This window comes from Gastrolobium bilobum, unplaced genomic scaffold (assembly GCF_033153095.1).
Source record: "Gastrolobium bilobum isolate Gb01-03AN ecotype WA unplaced genomic scaffold, APGP_CSIRO_Gbil_v1 utg6129, whole genome shotgun sequence".
Classification (NCBI taxonomy): domain Eukaryota; kingdom Viridiplantae; phylum Streptophyta; class Magnoliopsida; order Fabales; family Fabaceae; genus Gastrolobium; species Gastrolobium bilobum.
This window is the reverse complement of record NW_026895895.1, coordinates 462,624-478,425: the sequence shown is the minus strand read 5'-3', so window position 1 is coordinate 478,425 and position 15,802 is coordinate 462,624. Positions and strand designations below refer to the sequence as shown.

The 15,802-nt window shown below is 35.2% G+C and overlaps 1 protein-coding gene across 1 annotated transcript in view; it reads left to right on the top strand.

The window, feature by feature from the left end:
- Positions 1-233: 233 nt before the first annotated feature.
- The window catches only part of LOC133296661 (anaphase-promoting complex subunit 1), a 34,691-nt gene continuing 19,122 nt past the window's right edge, over positions 234-15,802 (top strand). Inside the window, exons 1-17 of the mRNA XM_061495702.1 lie at positions 234-482; positions 612-675; positions 2,408-2,492; positions 5,065-5,303; positions 5,461-5,566; positions 5,662-5,822; positions 6,525-6,712; positions 6,784-6,853; positions 6,935-7,102; positions 7,183-7,670; positions 9,460-9,919; positions 10,307-10,645; positions 11,577-11,660; positions 13,133-13,225; positions 13,332-13,391; positions 13,493-13,591; positions 14,999-15,139. Of these exons, the coding sequence (XP_061351686.1) occupies positions 256-482; positions 612-675; positions 2,408-2,492; positions 5,065-5,303; positions 5,461-5,566; positions 5,662-5,822; positions 6,525-6,712; positions 6,784-6,853; positions 6,935-7,102; positions 7,183-7,670; positions 9,460-9,919; positions 10,307-10,645; positions 11,577-11,660; positions 13,133-13,225; positions 13,332-13,391; positions 13,493-13,591; positions 14,999-15,139 (3,072 nt within the window). The 5' untranslated portion in view covers positions 234-255. The remainder of the gene's footprint in view (positions 483-611; positions 676-2,407; positions 2,493-5,064; positions 5,304-5,460; positions 5,567-5,661; positions 5,823-6,524; positions 6,713-6,783; positions 6,854-6,934; positions 7,103-7,182; positions 7,671-9,459; positions 9,920-10,306; positions 10,646-11,576; positions 11,661-13,132; positions 13,226-13,331; positions 13,392-13,492; positions 13,592-14,998; positions 15,140-15,802) is intronic.

Genomic DNA, 15,802 nt, shown 5'->3' with positions numbered 1-15,802 from the left:
CTTTTTAATAAATTTCAAACAGGCCTGTTTTGGGCCAAGATTAATCGTGCCCTTGAACACTCCTTACCCCAAAAGTGTAGGGTTAAAGTTCAAAGCCGCTAAACCCAACCCACCGGTTTGCGTTCCAAACTCAAAATCAACCAAAAATAAAGAGCGGGAGGTGAAGGGCGAAAATTCAGTTCTGCTCCGCACACACTTCATTTTCACTCACTTTCTTCATCACTGGACTCAAGCGATCTGTGTTAGCTTGCAAAGATGTCCATAGGCGTCCGTCGCTTAACAGTGCTGGGCGAGTTCAAGCCATTTGGCCTCATTGCCGAAGCTCTCGACGGTAACCCCCCTGACACCGTCACTGACAAGTACGATTACTTCCTCTTCGATCCAGAAATCGCTCGAGATAGAGACGCCGAAGATAATTGCCACGATATTGCTTCTGCATTGAACAATCGCGGCGATCACGAGCTTTTCATACGAGGGAATAGGTACTTTATTTCCTCTCCAAAACCCTCGTCTCTCTGCTTAGTTGCTTTAGCGGCGATAAAAGTGCTGCGCATGATTATTACTTCATACAGACTCACGCATTTGGTGCACTGCGTAATGATTTGTAACAGGATTATATGGTCGACAGGTGCAAGAGTCTTTAAGAGGTTTACCTTGCGATCCCCGATCGTTAAGGTTTGAATTTTGATCTTTCACGCTTTGAATTGCTTCCTGCAATATTATTTGCTGTCTAGAGTTTTTTATTTTTATTTGCTATTTTTATTTTAAGCGGGAAGCCAAAGCTACTGGTTTTAGTATTTAGAGAAAATGCTGTCTATTTTTTCTTTATGAAATTTATTAACACACATTTGGTTTGATAGATGTGTTAAATGGAATTAAGCTTTAGCTTCATTGCTTCTGTTCTGTTTCAAAGTGCATTTTTTTTTCTTTCCTTTCAAGGATAAACATAATTTGAAGCCAGTGTTTAGAGAACATGTTATTCAAATGTACAGTTCGAGTTCTCATATAAATTGGATGGGATCTAGTGAGTATAGCAGCAGATAAGAAAATAGAATTTTAGAAGATGAACGTGTGAACAATCTTCAAGTAAGTGGAAGCTGGAATTTCTCTGCTGAAATGGTGAATTCAGGAAATTTGGATGGCAAAGATTAGAGTTCTATAAGCAATTTTCAATAAAAAAGGAATTTATTTTCAGTGGATCAGAGGATGAGTATAGTTTAGGACTGTAAGAAATCAAGATGCTATATTGCTCTATATAGTGTCGCAAGATGCTATATGGCTCTATATATTGCTGTATGAAATTTAACAAGAAGAAGGAAACTGGCCTCAGAAGTCTTCAAAATCCGACACTTTGAAATTTGATCTACTTTTTCTAAAGTTTAACACTCAACAATCAATTCTGCAAATGCATTGAAATATTATATAGGAAAAGGGTGAACTCACTAATATCAGCTACATTGGGATGTCTGCGTCATAATTAAGTGGACTGTGATTTATGACCAATTCAACAAACTGAGAAATACAAAAGCTTTCCTGGGCATTAAATCCTAACTCTTAACTACTATTTGTTGGATCAGTATCCTAATAATTATTAAGCACAATTTCCTTTGGTTCGAAAATCTTCTTGACGTTACCAGTTTGCAGACCTAACAAAGCTTTTCTTGATGGATGCATTGTGTTGCTCTTATTCAGAAATAGCTCTGCTCCACATTTATTATTGCATTGTGTGGCAACTAGCTACATTTGGAATAGACTTTTTGGTGTGGTTGGTTCGGTGAATCTTGGGTGTACCCTAAGAGCTTTGGAGCATTTCCTTTTTATTGGCTTTTGAGATTTTGGCAGGAGTAAGGAAGATCTTTGTGACAGTACGCAAAGTAAGGAAGATCTTTGTGACAGTACGCAATTTATGCTGTCCTTTGAATCCTATCATTTTAGTGGAATGTTTGGATTTTTAAGGAAATATTCGGGCTTATATTTTTTCAGGATAAAACATTAAACAGTTTTTATGGTATCTCTTTGGTTTTCAGGATAAGGTTTCTTTTACGGAATTTATTTGGCAGCATTCATACTTGTGTTGAGCCGTTTTTGGCCTTATTCTGTTTCCTTTTTCTTCTGTGTTTAAGGAGGTCATTTTGTCTTCCTTCATCTTAATCTTCTTTCCTTAAGATAATTCTCTCTTTAATTAAAAAAAAAGTCTTCCTTGACCTGGCTTTGCGTTTTCAAGGAATTTGAAATTTATCCAATGAGCTAATGGCTGCAATATTGTCCATGCAACCAGGAAGTGCAGCAGTAGAGGACTAAAAGTTTAAAAAACTGGACTTCTTTTCTTCCTTGTAGTAAATGTGATGCTTCTTTTTGTTCCATTTACTGAATTTTTTTGCTTTAACTAATTATTTTGAAATTTTAGGTGTGTTGGTGTCGTCTGGGTCATACAGCTGAAGCTCTTCTATGCATATTACAAATTGATTGTTTGACAATCTATAATACATCTGGTGAGTGCACTAATTGAAGTTCAACCATCATATTATAGAAAAGGGGGAAAAACTCTTATGGCATGGGAATGAAAATAGTTCGTGGCTTAATTGTTAAAAACTTTATTTTACTCATTGGAAACAAGTTCCTTTACTCATTATTGTTGTAGAACCAAATCCAAAGTAAGCAATAATCCTTGGGATTCGAACAAAGATTGATAATAATTTCTTTAATTAATCAAATATCAGAAGTGTTAATAAAATAAGGCACCTAAAGGGGTATTTATAACCAAAGTTGATCAAAATCCTAGTCAAATCATGATCCAACATTAGTTTTTCTAAAATTTAATAACTTATTTAAAATAAGAAAAAGTCTCTAAATCCCAAAATTTAAAGTGAAATCAATGTTGTAGAAATTGTGTGATTTGCGATTCATATTGTATGGTTTGATGCTATTTGTAATGCAAATGATACAAATCACATGGTGGCCGGAATCATTGCACAAATTGCTGAAATCGTGCAATCTGGTTCAGAAATCACGAATCATGGTATTCTGCCTATTCAAGATCCTCCTGTTTTTGTGCATCCCTTTGATGGTATCTGTATGTAACTATTTATAATGCGCTTCTACCAATTGTTTAACAGCAATTCAGATCAAATAATAAGGTCACTCCCACTCCAATGGTTTATTTATTATATATTTGTCAAAGTTATCAAATGCGGATTGTGGCATGTCGCGGCCAACCCCGAAAAACGCTACAGCGCTATAGCAGGTTGCGGTTGCGAAAATAACAGAATAGATATATGACAAAAAAAAACATTTTTTAAAGGCAGAGATAGCAGAAGTGACAGAGCGAGATGCAGTTAGACTAAAAAATCCTTAAAATTTTCCTTTTACACATTTAAATTTAGGGCAAAATTGACATTTTGTCTTATGACAACAATATGGTCGCGATTTGGCCACAAATGCAATCAAAATGACTGTTATTGCGTTCCGGTGCGACGCGACGCGGTTTCTTGCGGCGAGGCACCGCACCGCCCATACGGCGCGGCTCGCTGCGCTATCGCGGTGCAATTAACTACTATGATATTTATAGTTTAAATCAATTTCAAACCTCAGTAACACCTTGCCTTCAATAAGTATAAATACATTTATTTTCAAATAAATTTTAAATATTATGTAAAGAACCAATTCAATCCAAAAGCTTAAGCTATTGAGTGAGGCTATATCAATGGTTTTATATATTTCAACACGCCCCCTCACACGAAAGCCCACTGGGCTTGAAGGGTGGACAATGCACAGGCCCACCTACTTGTGCGAACAAAGAAATTCCACTTGAAAGAAAGTGGGGGGCGGCGAGGATCGAACCCGGGACACGAGGCTCTGATACCATGTAAAGAACCAATTCAACCCAAAAGCTTAAGCTATTGGGTGAAACTATATTAATGGTTTTATATATTTCAACATATTATAAGAGGGCGAGCCTAGAGTAGTGGTAAAACTATTCCTTTATGACTGAAAGTTCATAGGTTTGAATCCGGGAAACAACATCTTTGCAAATATGTAAGAGTAAGGCTACGTACAAGTATTGCTCTCATCCTACCTTCTCTAGTCGGGTTTTAATGAGGAGTTGTGGTTTATAAGAGGTGAACCTTGGAGGAGCGGTATGGTTACTCCTCTGTGACTGCCAAGTCATGGGTTCATGTTTGGGAAATAACCTCTTTGGACAAATGCAAAGATAAGATTGTATACAATCAACTCACTCCATCCTCGCAAAGTCGGGGAACATGAGATTTGCCCTTCTATTTTTCTTTTCTTTTTTATTTAAGCTATTTTTCATCATGTTTTTAAATTTTACATTCAATACGAGTCTAACGATTCATGATTTATATTGCGATTCAATAACATTGAATGAAATGATTAGCTTTAAAATATCTTAAATATGTTTTAATTATTCCATATCAACTATGTAAGATCTGAGAGTTATATTCTTCTTTTAGTGTTTTTATTTGTGTTTTGCTTTTAGGCATGAAGGTTATAAAAATCAAGAACCTGACAGAAAGTGATAGAGAGAATTGATTGAACTTTATTATCCGAAAACTTTTAAAGTAAACAAGTGTGTGAACCTGTTAGGTTCTGTTAATTTATTGTTGGAACTAGGAACTGACTTCCCTAACAGATTATGACCCATCTAACTGCCTGACGGTTAGGAATTAACAGTTCAACTGACTGACTGCTAGAGACACAAGTGTGAATTACTTTAACAGAAGGAACTGGGGTCCAGTTGTTTTATGGGTGAAATAGTATCCTTTCATCACTTTATCACATCTGCTTTGTCTCTTTCATTTCATTTGCTGCTTTAGCTGAGAATTGAATTAACTATATGTTTCATGCTCCTTTTCCATCTTTGATTTCATATACGCCTTTTCAATTTCAACTTCATACACACACACACACACACGGAGTTATCATTATCCTCCTAATTTGAAATCTCCCTTATATGTGGATATGCCAGATTATCAGTATTTTCATGTGTTTGAATTTGTCCTTGTTTTGGTGCTATAGCAACTAACATTTCCTTCTGTTTAATAGGTGAAGTAGGTTCAGTTCCTCTTCCTCGTACAATTGCATCTATATGGCCTTTTCCATTTGGTCTGTTACTCCAGCAGGATGTTGAAGCAAATGTACCATCACGTGTTCCTTTTTCTTCTACAAGCCCTTTGCTTAGTACACGTGATATGTTGCTTAGTGCATCTAATCATATCCAAAAGGGGGAGGGAGCTTTATTATCATCTCATCTGATCCTGATGGATCCACTGGACGAACAACGAGTATGTTATAACAGTCTATTGATTGTTGCTGATATTTTGTTCTTCCTGGTGTTTATAACTTGTGAAGTTCTGTGACATTTTTACTGCAAAAGATTCTTGTTCTGACATTACTTGTTTTAGTTTGATTACTTAATTGTTTGTTTAACTGTAACTGCAGCCAATTTTTATTGAAGAAAGAGGGAAATTGAACATGATGAAGGAATATGATGAAAAGACAATTTGGACAAGTGATCAGGTCCCGCTTATGGCATCCTACAATAAAGGTTTTTCCATTAAAATTCTTGCAATCAGTTCCTGGTCTCCTTTTGAATGGCTTCTTGTCTTGGTAATTTATGTGATTGTGTTACTTTGAATTCAGGAAAGATGCAGCACTCTTTGTGGGTAGCAGAAATCATCAATTCCAACTTCGATGGGGCAGCCTCTGGTTTATTAAATGTAGACCCCATGGGTGTATTGCCAAAACATTTGTCTTTTCGTAGAATATGGCAGGGAAAAGGTGCTCAGACAGCTGCTTGTAAGGTAGTATAGGCTTCCACACAGTCATCTGGCTATGTTGGTCTCATATGTCTTTAATTAGGCAAATTATTATTTTTTAATTCATCAGTTAATTACATACATGTTTTCTTTGTTCTTTAAGTAATTACTAATCTTAAATGTGGATGCTTTGCATAGTATTATCTGGCTGTGAAGCTGTTTTATTTGTATTTTTAACATAGGAGATGAGGAACATAATTAAAATTGTTAATTTAGAATTTTATTAGTTTTACGCATGTAGTACATGTTAAATAATTATTGCAGATATTTTTGAATATTTTATTTGATTTCTTTCCATCTTAATGTGGTGGTGTTCCCTGCCTTTTATTTAATCTACACATTATTATAGTCCACTTTCATCTTTTTATTCCTTCTCACTTGGCCCACGGCACCATCTCACTTTTCTTTCTTGAATTTTTGCCACTATGCTAAAATTTTGCAGTTTTTTGGTAAGCTCCTTCAACATTCTGTTATAAGCTCAAATTTATTATCTCTTGTTACTTGCTTTTTTTAAGCAGCCTCTTTGTAAAATGTAAAGGCAGTGCCGTTTTTTTCCTCAAATTTAATCCTGTGTCCTTAATGAAATCGCTGGATGTTCTTTCCTCATTGCATGCTTTATTGTTTACTGTTTCTGCATTTAGTTTTATTACTTTTTTGCTTTTGATTTACCTTTCAAATGATTACTAGGTCTTTATGGCCACTGACGATGATGCAGCTCCTGTTGTCTGCTTTCTTCACCCAGAACAAAGAAAGTTGTTGTCTGTTAGGCTTCAGAGTGTTGAAATAAATAATGAGATTGTATTTGAGGTTAAACCTGATATGAGCTGGGTCACAGCTGCTGTTGCAGCTTCACCTGTGGCAGCAACTTGCCCAAGGTAAACAGAAGATTTTCCATCTGTTTTTACATTGCTTTTGTAATGTTGGACATAATTTTCTTTTTTTCCAGGGTCAAAGTTGGACTACTTCCATATTCAGACATAATGGTTTTGGCTCCAGAAAATGTTCTGCTTCTCTATGTAAGCTTTATTCTATCAAGTGGCTTCAAGATTGCTAAAGCTTGATATATCTTCTTGTAATATGTCTTGCTTATATTGTAGTCTGGGAAGCAATGTCTGTGTAGATATGTGCTACCGTCTTGCTTAAATAAAGACCATGTTTTGCATGATTTGGAGCTTCCAGAAACATCTCATTCCAATGACTTAAAGATAACTGGCTTGGCTGATGCTGTTGAGGGGCGTGTCAATGTGATAGTAAATAATAAGCAGGTATGCTGACTAAATGGAAACCAAATGCTCCCTGTTTCTATGTAACTGTGACTTCTGATATTCCTGCATTATATGTACAGATGTTTAGATGTACATTACCGCAAAGTCCTTCATCATTATTAGCTAAAGATTGCATCACAGCACTTGCTGAGGGGCTTGGTTCTAGTTTCTACAGACATTTTCTTGGTCTTCTCTGGAAACATGATGACCCTGCTCATTTGTCAGAAGCTGATTCTAGTGTTGTTTCAGAATGGGGCTCTTTTTGTTCTGTAATTATGAAAATCTGCAGAAACAACATTATATCTCAAAAGTGTTTTGGTTCAGTGCCACATTCGGCTTGGAACTTCCTTACCAGCAGCAAATTTCATAATAACTTCTGCAAAGTAAATTCAATGTTCGGAATATCTTGTGCAGTGCCACTTGATCAGCGGGAATCAAGTTTCCCTAGGTCTTTTATGGATGGTACAGAATGTTCTGAAAAGCCATTTTATACAGAACTATTAATAGAAAGTCTGGAATCTCTTCATGCACTCTACGAGAGCCTGAAAATGGATAGTCTGCGCAAAAGGTATGTCTTACATAGTCTTTGATCTCTTATTTTTAAATATTTTAGGTTTCCTTTTCATTTTAGTCTCTAGCAGCCTCACTAAAGCTCTTTTTGGCCATCTCTTGTTTCTATCCTATCATGCAATTTGTCCGGTAATGTTTTCCTTGTTTGTTTAGGAAGCAGCTAGTTGATTGGGTTTGGTGAATCTAGCCAGTAATATAGATTATATTTTTAGTTATTAGTTCAGTATTTTTAATATCAGCTTGATTTGATTAGCATGTCGGTTAAGTTTTAAGGTAAGTAGCCACCTTTTGATTTAATTTTATTTCATGATGATGTATTGACATTTTTTTGCTTGATGGGTTGGAATTGTCAAACGGAAGGATAGTTTGAACTAGCCATGCATTACATTTTTTGTTCCTTTATATGAATATACATTTTTAAGCTTAATATTGATTTCTTTTCTAGACTGAGTAGGTGGAAGATGTATGTAGATGGTTCTTAAAAGATATGGTGAAGTAGTTCGTTGAAAACCTTGGTTTGATCCATTTGTGGTTTAATAGATTTGTTAACTGAACCTTGAGACTAGTACATCAGGCTTTTAGAAAATTTGGATGCTGATAAGGAGATGTGTGGAGTAGCCTACAAAATGCCGCAAATTCTGAGGTCCATAAACGATGGTGTACAATTTGAAAAAGAAAATGGAGCCAAAGAGACTAATAAATGTGACAAGGTTGTTTGCCAATTAGAAAGGGAGAATCCCTTAATGAAGACCATCAGCAGAGCACCAAAAAGAGGCCAAAAATACAATCCCATTCCATACATTAGTCATCGTAACCTGATCTGATGTCTGCCTAAGATATGCAAAGTTATGCCTTTTCATCAGGTCTTTGGCTGAAACAACATTCTTGAGGCATGGTTTGGTTTACCAAAATGTCTAAAACAATCTCCATCTAATACTTTTTTTTCTGGTTTATTTGACACCATAAGTGGCTTCTATCTTCTGTTTGTAGCCTTTTTTCTCCTTCTGTACCACTGATTTATTGTTAAGCTGTATGTCCAGGGGTAGAGGTACCCGATTTTAGTTGAGGTAGCCAAAGAGAAAGAACACCATTAATGAGGGGGCTAAGTTCAAGATTTAAAAAAAAAATTAAATTTATTAAGAAAATCCAGACCATAGCCTGCCTCATAGCATATATAGCTCTACAGTCTATGACTTTGCTCTCTCATCAGTCTTCATGATTTGCCCATTGCCATTAAAAGTTGAAACTGCTAGAAGTAAAGATCATGCATCAGTTTGTGGTCTTGTCTTAGACCTGCTATATGGTGCTGAAGTTTTTGCTGGGAGAGTGGGACTTTTGTTTGTCATTTTCTACTTCAGTATATCATGCAAAATATTTAGATTCTAGCTGTGCAAGAATGACATTGAGAATTACTTGCTGTCAACACTTTCTTTCTCTACCCAGGAATAACTTCATCAGTAACTGGGGCTACTGTCCCAGGATTCCAAAGGTATGATCCATACATGGAAAGTGTCAACTTGGACTCACAAGCATCACCCTCCCCGGGTAAATCCGGAGAAGGGCAACTGCTTCTGTTACCTTACTATTGCTTTGTGTGCTGACTGCTGAGTATTGACAGCTAAAAGATTGATTAGATTGCGGTTATTCACTTATTATTTCTACTATCTGCTTTATGCACTTCTTTGTGTTCTTTGGGCTGTATTTTCCTTAGTAATTACTTTTCCACTTTCAGTTTTTTTGTTTAAATATATTTTGTTGTGTTTCTATATGATAGTTGTTGCCTATAGGGACTTAGAGCTTCTAGCAACTCTCTTGTGCAACATTGCTGAATTTCTGGGTGAGGACAACTACATGGACCATTATATTCGTGATTTCCCTGGCCTCTGTAAAAAATTTCGGATGTCTGGAACTGCCATTTCCCTTAAAATTTCTCCAAGTTTATTCAGATGGCTTGAGGACAGTTTGCAACATGGATGTAGTTATGCTAATATGAGTGATCTTCCATCTTTAGTCCGCAAAGATGGAAGTTCTGTGGTTAGCTTGGCACGGAAAATTGTTTGCTTTTATAGTATATTATCTGGTGCTAAATTGCTGGGAAAGAAGCTTTCTTCTGGTGTTTACTGTAACATTGCCACGGGATCACATTCTTCAAAGGAGGAGCTTACTGTTTTAGCAATGGTTGGTGAAAGGTTTGGACTTCAACAGCTGGATTCACTTCCTTCTGGTGTATCTCTTCCACTTCGTCATGTAAGTTTGACTTTGGTGGTGTTGAAGCTCTGAGAACTTTTTATGTAAATTAATTTAATTGATTTTACATTTTTGTTCATGGAGTGCTATATGTTGGCAGCTGCTAGATTTTGTCCTACATTTGGAATTACCTATTATCTTACTTCTGCTTACATAATTGATAATTCTAATGTTCATCATGATGACACTCTCATTTATCAGGCATTGCCTAGTGTTTTTCTTATGTTTCTTTGGTTCTTTCACATATCTAGTTTACTTCCTATGGTCCATGTGTATTTGCATTGCTACTATAGTACAACTGTTTTTTGAGTGTTAGCTCTGACATGGTTTTTGTTTTAACATATATTTCCTGAACTTTTTACACCTGATTGCTGTTATGCCTTCTAGGCATTAGATAAATCTCGAGATTCTCCTCCCAATGACTGGCCAGCATCTGCTTATGTCCTTCTTGGTCGACAAGATTTGGCAATGTCAACTTTGGTGCGTGAATGCAAGCATAGAGAAATTAAAACACCAACTAATGTGAATGTAATCTCTATGTCCACACCTTATATGCTAAATCTGCATCCGGTGACAATATCTTCTACTATTTCTGACGCAATTGGATTGGAAGGAACAAAGTTTGAGGATACAGATTCAGTTGATGGGTCTATGACTGATGGTATGGAGCATATTTTCAACTCTAGCACCCAGTTGCGATATGGTCGTGATCTGAGATTGAATGAGGTCAGTTATGGCATTTGACATATGTTGAGATATATAGTCCCACATTGGTTGTATGAGCAACTAATGTGGAGTTTATAAGGCTTTGGGCACTCCCACCCTTTGAGCTAGCTTTTGGGGTGATGTATCTCAAGGTTCTTTACATGGGTTCGATCCTCACCGCCCCCCACTTTCTTTCAAGTGGAATTTCTTTCTTCGCACAAGTAGGTGGGCCTGTGTATTGTCCACCCTTTAAGCCCAGTGGGCTCTCGTGTGAGGGAGCGTGTTGAGATATATAAAACCATTAATGTAGCCTCACTCATAAGCTTAAGCTTTTGGATTGAATTTGTTCTTTACAACATAAGAATTTTGGAATAAGACTGATTTGATTATTTTTAACTTGATATATATTTGTGGCTTGTTTATATAGATTATAGAAAACAGAACAGTTTCGCACATTAGTTTATTAGCAATCATTTTAAGCAATGAGGTGCTGCTGCTTTATTGTCATCATCACTAGTGAGTCCAGACACTTTTTTCTTAAAAGTTATTTTTCACCTGTCTTCCACAATAAAAAAGAGTGCTGCATGGTACCGTGTAAATGTTAAGCCTTCTTGTGCTTGTTATGCATGTGACATCAGCTGCTTTATAGTCTTAAATGTTTGAAATCTTTATACTGACTTTTCTTACTTCACGGACAATTCTGGAACCTGTAATGTTAATATGCCTAAATGTATGGTTATGAGTTGCCATTGATTACTTATATCTACTTTTATGTATGCTAATGATCATGTTCTACCATCTACCAGTAGATGGTTTTTTATTATTGCTGATATCTTGAACAGACATTTTACTTCATGTCCACTGTCAATTGACGTGTGTTGTGCTGGTGTAAAAGTTACTTACTACCTTAGATCTTCCTTTTTTGAATGATGGCTCTCTCTTCTTTTACTAGGTTAGACGCCTTTTGTGCTCTTCAAGACCTGTGGCAATTCAAACATCTGCTAACCATAGTGCTTCTGATCAGGACCTCCAGCAGGTATGCCTTTCCATGGTATTTGACTGTGAGCTATTTTTTGTAGACTAAAATTTTGTTTATATATATATATATATTTTTTTTTTGGTAAACAATTTTGTTTATAATTTGATTATTCAAGAAACTGATATTTTTGATTATAATATTTTTAGCAAGTCTGATCCTGCCGCCTTCCTTCTTTGGTGAAAATTTTATATACACCCAGTATAATGATCCGGATCCCAACCATCAGATTATGACATGTGGCATACAAATTATGTAGAATATTCTAGAATATTATTGGGTTTTTTATTAGCTACTAGTACTAGCTGTTAGTCTCTTTGATTTGTGTGAAGTCTCTTCGTTTACTGTGTTTTCTTTATTCCTCTTGTTTACTCTTTATTTCTGTAACCCTTGAATTACCTGTTGTATTCTGTATATAAGGAACCCTTTGGGTCTCAATCAATATAGGAGAAAATATTCAGAATTACTATTTCATCTAATTAATTTCTGCAGTTCTGTACTGTCATATTAACTTAGGGGAAACCTCAGCCGCTGGGTATAACACACCCAATGTATGTAAAGATTATCACCCGGCTATAAGATATTAATTATGCACTTCTATGGGAAAGAAATTCATACTTTTTCAGGCCTTATTGATATTTTTAGCACAAAATGTAATTGGGCATTCATACTTTTCCTAGTTCACATTATATGGTTGTTTGTTTCCTCTCTTTCTTCCTGATCTTTGTTATCATAAAGTTGTATTTCTTCTGGGTTCTGATATTTTGTTTTGTTATTATCATCATATTTAGGTTAAGTTATTGTTTTTTATAGGGCTTTTTATCAGGCTCAGGTATTAGATTTAATTCCTAAGGCAAAAAAAATTAATGTACTCTTAGTCATACTAACACGAGGGGTTTGCTTTATAAGGTAAACATGCTGTGATTCATCTATTATTATGGCATATATGACTAAAGTAAAATATGGTTATATTTTACCTTGTACTTTTTCTCCCTCCTTTTGAATTCTTCTATTATAAAAAGTTAGACTTGATTATTGTAATTGTTACTTTTTTAATCATTTATAATCAATACTGAAACTAAATCAACGTCAAGAATTTGTAATCGGCATATTCTACTTGACTCATGGTCTTGTTGTGCTCATACAGTGAAGATAGCTTAGTAATTTCTCCCAATTGTGGGCTAAGTTTTAATTAGTTCATGTTTGTAAACCTTTTAGTTCTTAACAATTTCTTTTCCTGATAAAAATGGGCAGAGTTTATTCTTAATTCTGTGTGCTACTCTGTGATTTAGTAAACCTTTTCTTTCCTAATAATTTCTTTTCCTGATGAAAAAGGGCATATTTTATTCTTATTTCTGTTTACTACTCTGTATGATTTCAATGCTCTGATATTCCTCTTGCTGCCTGGAAATACCTTTTTTTTTTCCTAAAGAATCTTTGCCTTTGACTCTTTACTTTTACTCTTTATGAAGGCTCAATTGTGGCACCTTGCACAAAGGACCACTTCACTTCCTCTTGGACGTGGGGCATTTACCCTCGCAACCATATATACACTATTAACCGAGGTGCTCTTACATTTAACTTTTTGATCCTATTTTGCCTTCGTAGTGAGAATTTGGAATTATTTCTGGAAATATACTCTTTCTTATAGGATCTTTACAAAACTTTCAGGCCGTTACTGTTCCAAAGCTTGTATTAGCAGGTCGGTTGCCAGCCCAACAGAATGCAACTGTAAGTTGTTATCATGTTCTTGACTAAACTGTTTTGGCTTGAAAAACTATTTAGTAGTTTTTTGTATTTACCTTGACTTGAATTATTTTGTTTACTCTTAGGTTAATCTCGATCCCAACATCAGGAACATACAAGAACTCAGATCTTGGCCTGAGTTTCATAATGCTGTTGCCGCTGGACTTAGATTAGCCCCCCTTCAGGTTTAACTTTGATTCTTATGGTTATATAGTTCTGAAAATTTTAATTCTGCTTCTGCTAGGATATTATGTTATTTAGTCACTTCAGTAATACAATTAGTACTTAAAAATGGTTTTGATAGCTCTTGTCGATCTAACTGTACTAACTAATTTTTGCTTCACTAATTACTCTAAAATAACCACTTATTATTTTAGTTAACTTCTCATCATTTCAAATTAAGCATTTGTTAACTGACTCAACCACTTATCATAACTATATAACAAGAGTCAGAGAAGTTAATTAAACTCAAATGTGATTAAATTTAAAAGTGGCATCAATTCCACTTGAGGACTCAATTGTATGCTTGAATTAGTCAGTTGGTGTTTTCTATTTATGCAAGTGTATGGCTTTAGTTGGTTGCTTTAACAAATGCAAGTACAACATTGCAGTGTTTAATGATTGCTTGATGCATGTTAATGTATCTGGAAATTATAATGTTTTCTCACTGTGATTTGGTCCTGAAGCTTTGTTGTGTCGGGCTTCTGTCAAATTTATTGAATAGGTACTTATTTCCATTCCTTTGTTTTGACCCTCTTTTAAATAATGAGTCATTTATGCGTTTTTGAATTAAACATTTAGATCTTGCAATTTTATTTTCAGACATAAATATTCCAACTTTTATGAAATGTTACAGAAGGAAACATGAACCCTTTAGCATCTTTGTTGATCTACTAATTCGTTAAATTCAGAACTATTTTATCAATGGTGAGAATATAGTTAACTTAGGTACAAAGTCCATTTATTTCAACTTCAGCAAAGCTCCAAATTGTCAGTCATTGTTGTCAGGATAATCCCTATTTTTAGTTTTTTCTGTGTTTACATCTTTGGTTCCGGTTGCCAGATGGTTATTGCATTTTTTTCCTATCTACATTAAGATGGGAATTTTAATTTTTTTTTTGGGGGGGAGGGGGGTGGGCAGAAATTAACGCGGCAAATTTTAGTTCACAATGGCTTAATTCTGTCTTCCCCACATCTTACTTTTGAAAACTCTGCCATTTCTGTGTCTGCAAGTACGGAAAAACTGCGTACAATGCTCCCTTGCCTTCTTTAATCCTCCCCAAACTTCTGAAATGATATATGCTAAAGTGCTCTAAACTCTCTGGATAAATCCGACATTCACCTTCACAGAAAATACGAAAAATTCTAAATGACAGATTCCTACTAGTTCTGTAAAATTTAATGGAATTAGTGTCAGAATCAGAGACACATAACAAAAATTTAACAGACATCTTACTGTTTTCAAGCAATATTTCTGTCTCAACAGCTTTGTTACTGATACAGAGCTTTGGGTTTGAGCATTCGTTATTGTAGCTTGCATAATGTTATATCATGGATGCTTATTTCTAAAAAGTGCATATAACAATTTGCAGGGAAGAATGTCAAGAACATGGATTGTATATAACAAGCCTGAGGAGCCAAATTCTGTTCATGCGGGGCTTCTCCTTGCTCTAGGATTGCATGGATATCTGTGTGTATTAAGTATTACTGACATTTACCAGTATTTTTCTCAGGTTTAATTCTCTAGTGCTCCATTGTCTTTGTTTTGTCAATCTTTAAAACTTTATTTTATTCTAGTGGTGATGATTTATTGTGCGCATTGGAGAAATAATTGAAACATTATTATTAGATATAATATTAAAATCTTAGAGATATAATTTTTAAAACCGTTCATGTGCTTTCACCCAATATCATAATCTTTTGTCTAGAATTCGATCCTCGCAGTCCCATTCTTCTAATAAAAAAAGAATTTTTTTCATAAAATAGATAGGTCTGTGCATTATCTATGTTTCAAATCTAGTATAAAAAAGGGCTTTTACGTGAGGAGATGTATTAAATGTATATAGATATGTTAGAGGTATAATAAAAACCATGTGCCTCCACCCAACATCTTAAACTTTTAGGAGAGTTGGTTCTTAACCGTTATCTTAAACACCATATATTATTTGTTGCTGCTGCGCTAAAGTTCATTCTTTTGTTTTTGTGGTACTAGAAAAATTAATTGGCCTTTTTTGCAGTTGCTTTGCTATTTGGATCCATCTATTTATAGGCTGAAAGCTATGAAAATTAGGAGGATGTTGGTTGTAACAGAAACTTCTCTCTGCAAGAGAGTAACTAAACCAATTACAAAATTTTAGGGGGTAAAGTGCAACAAAACAATTATAGTGGCGCAAGGA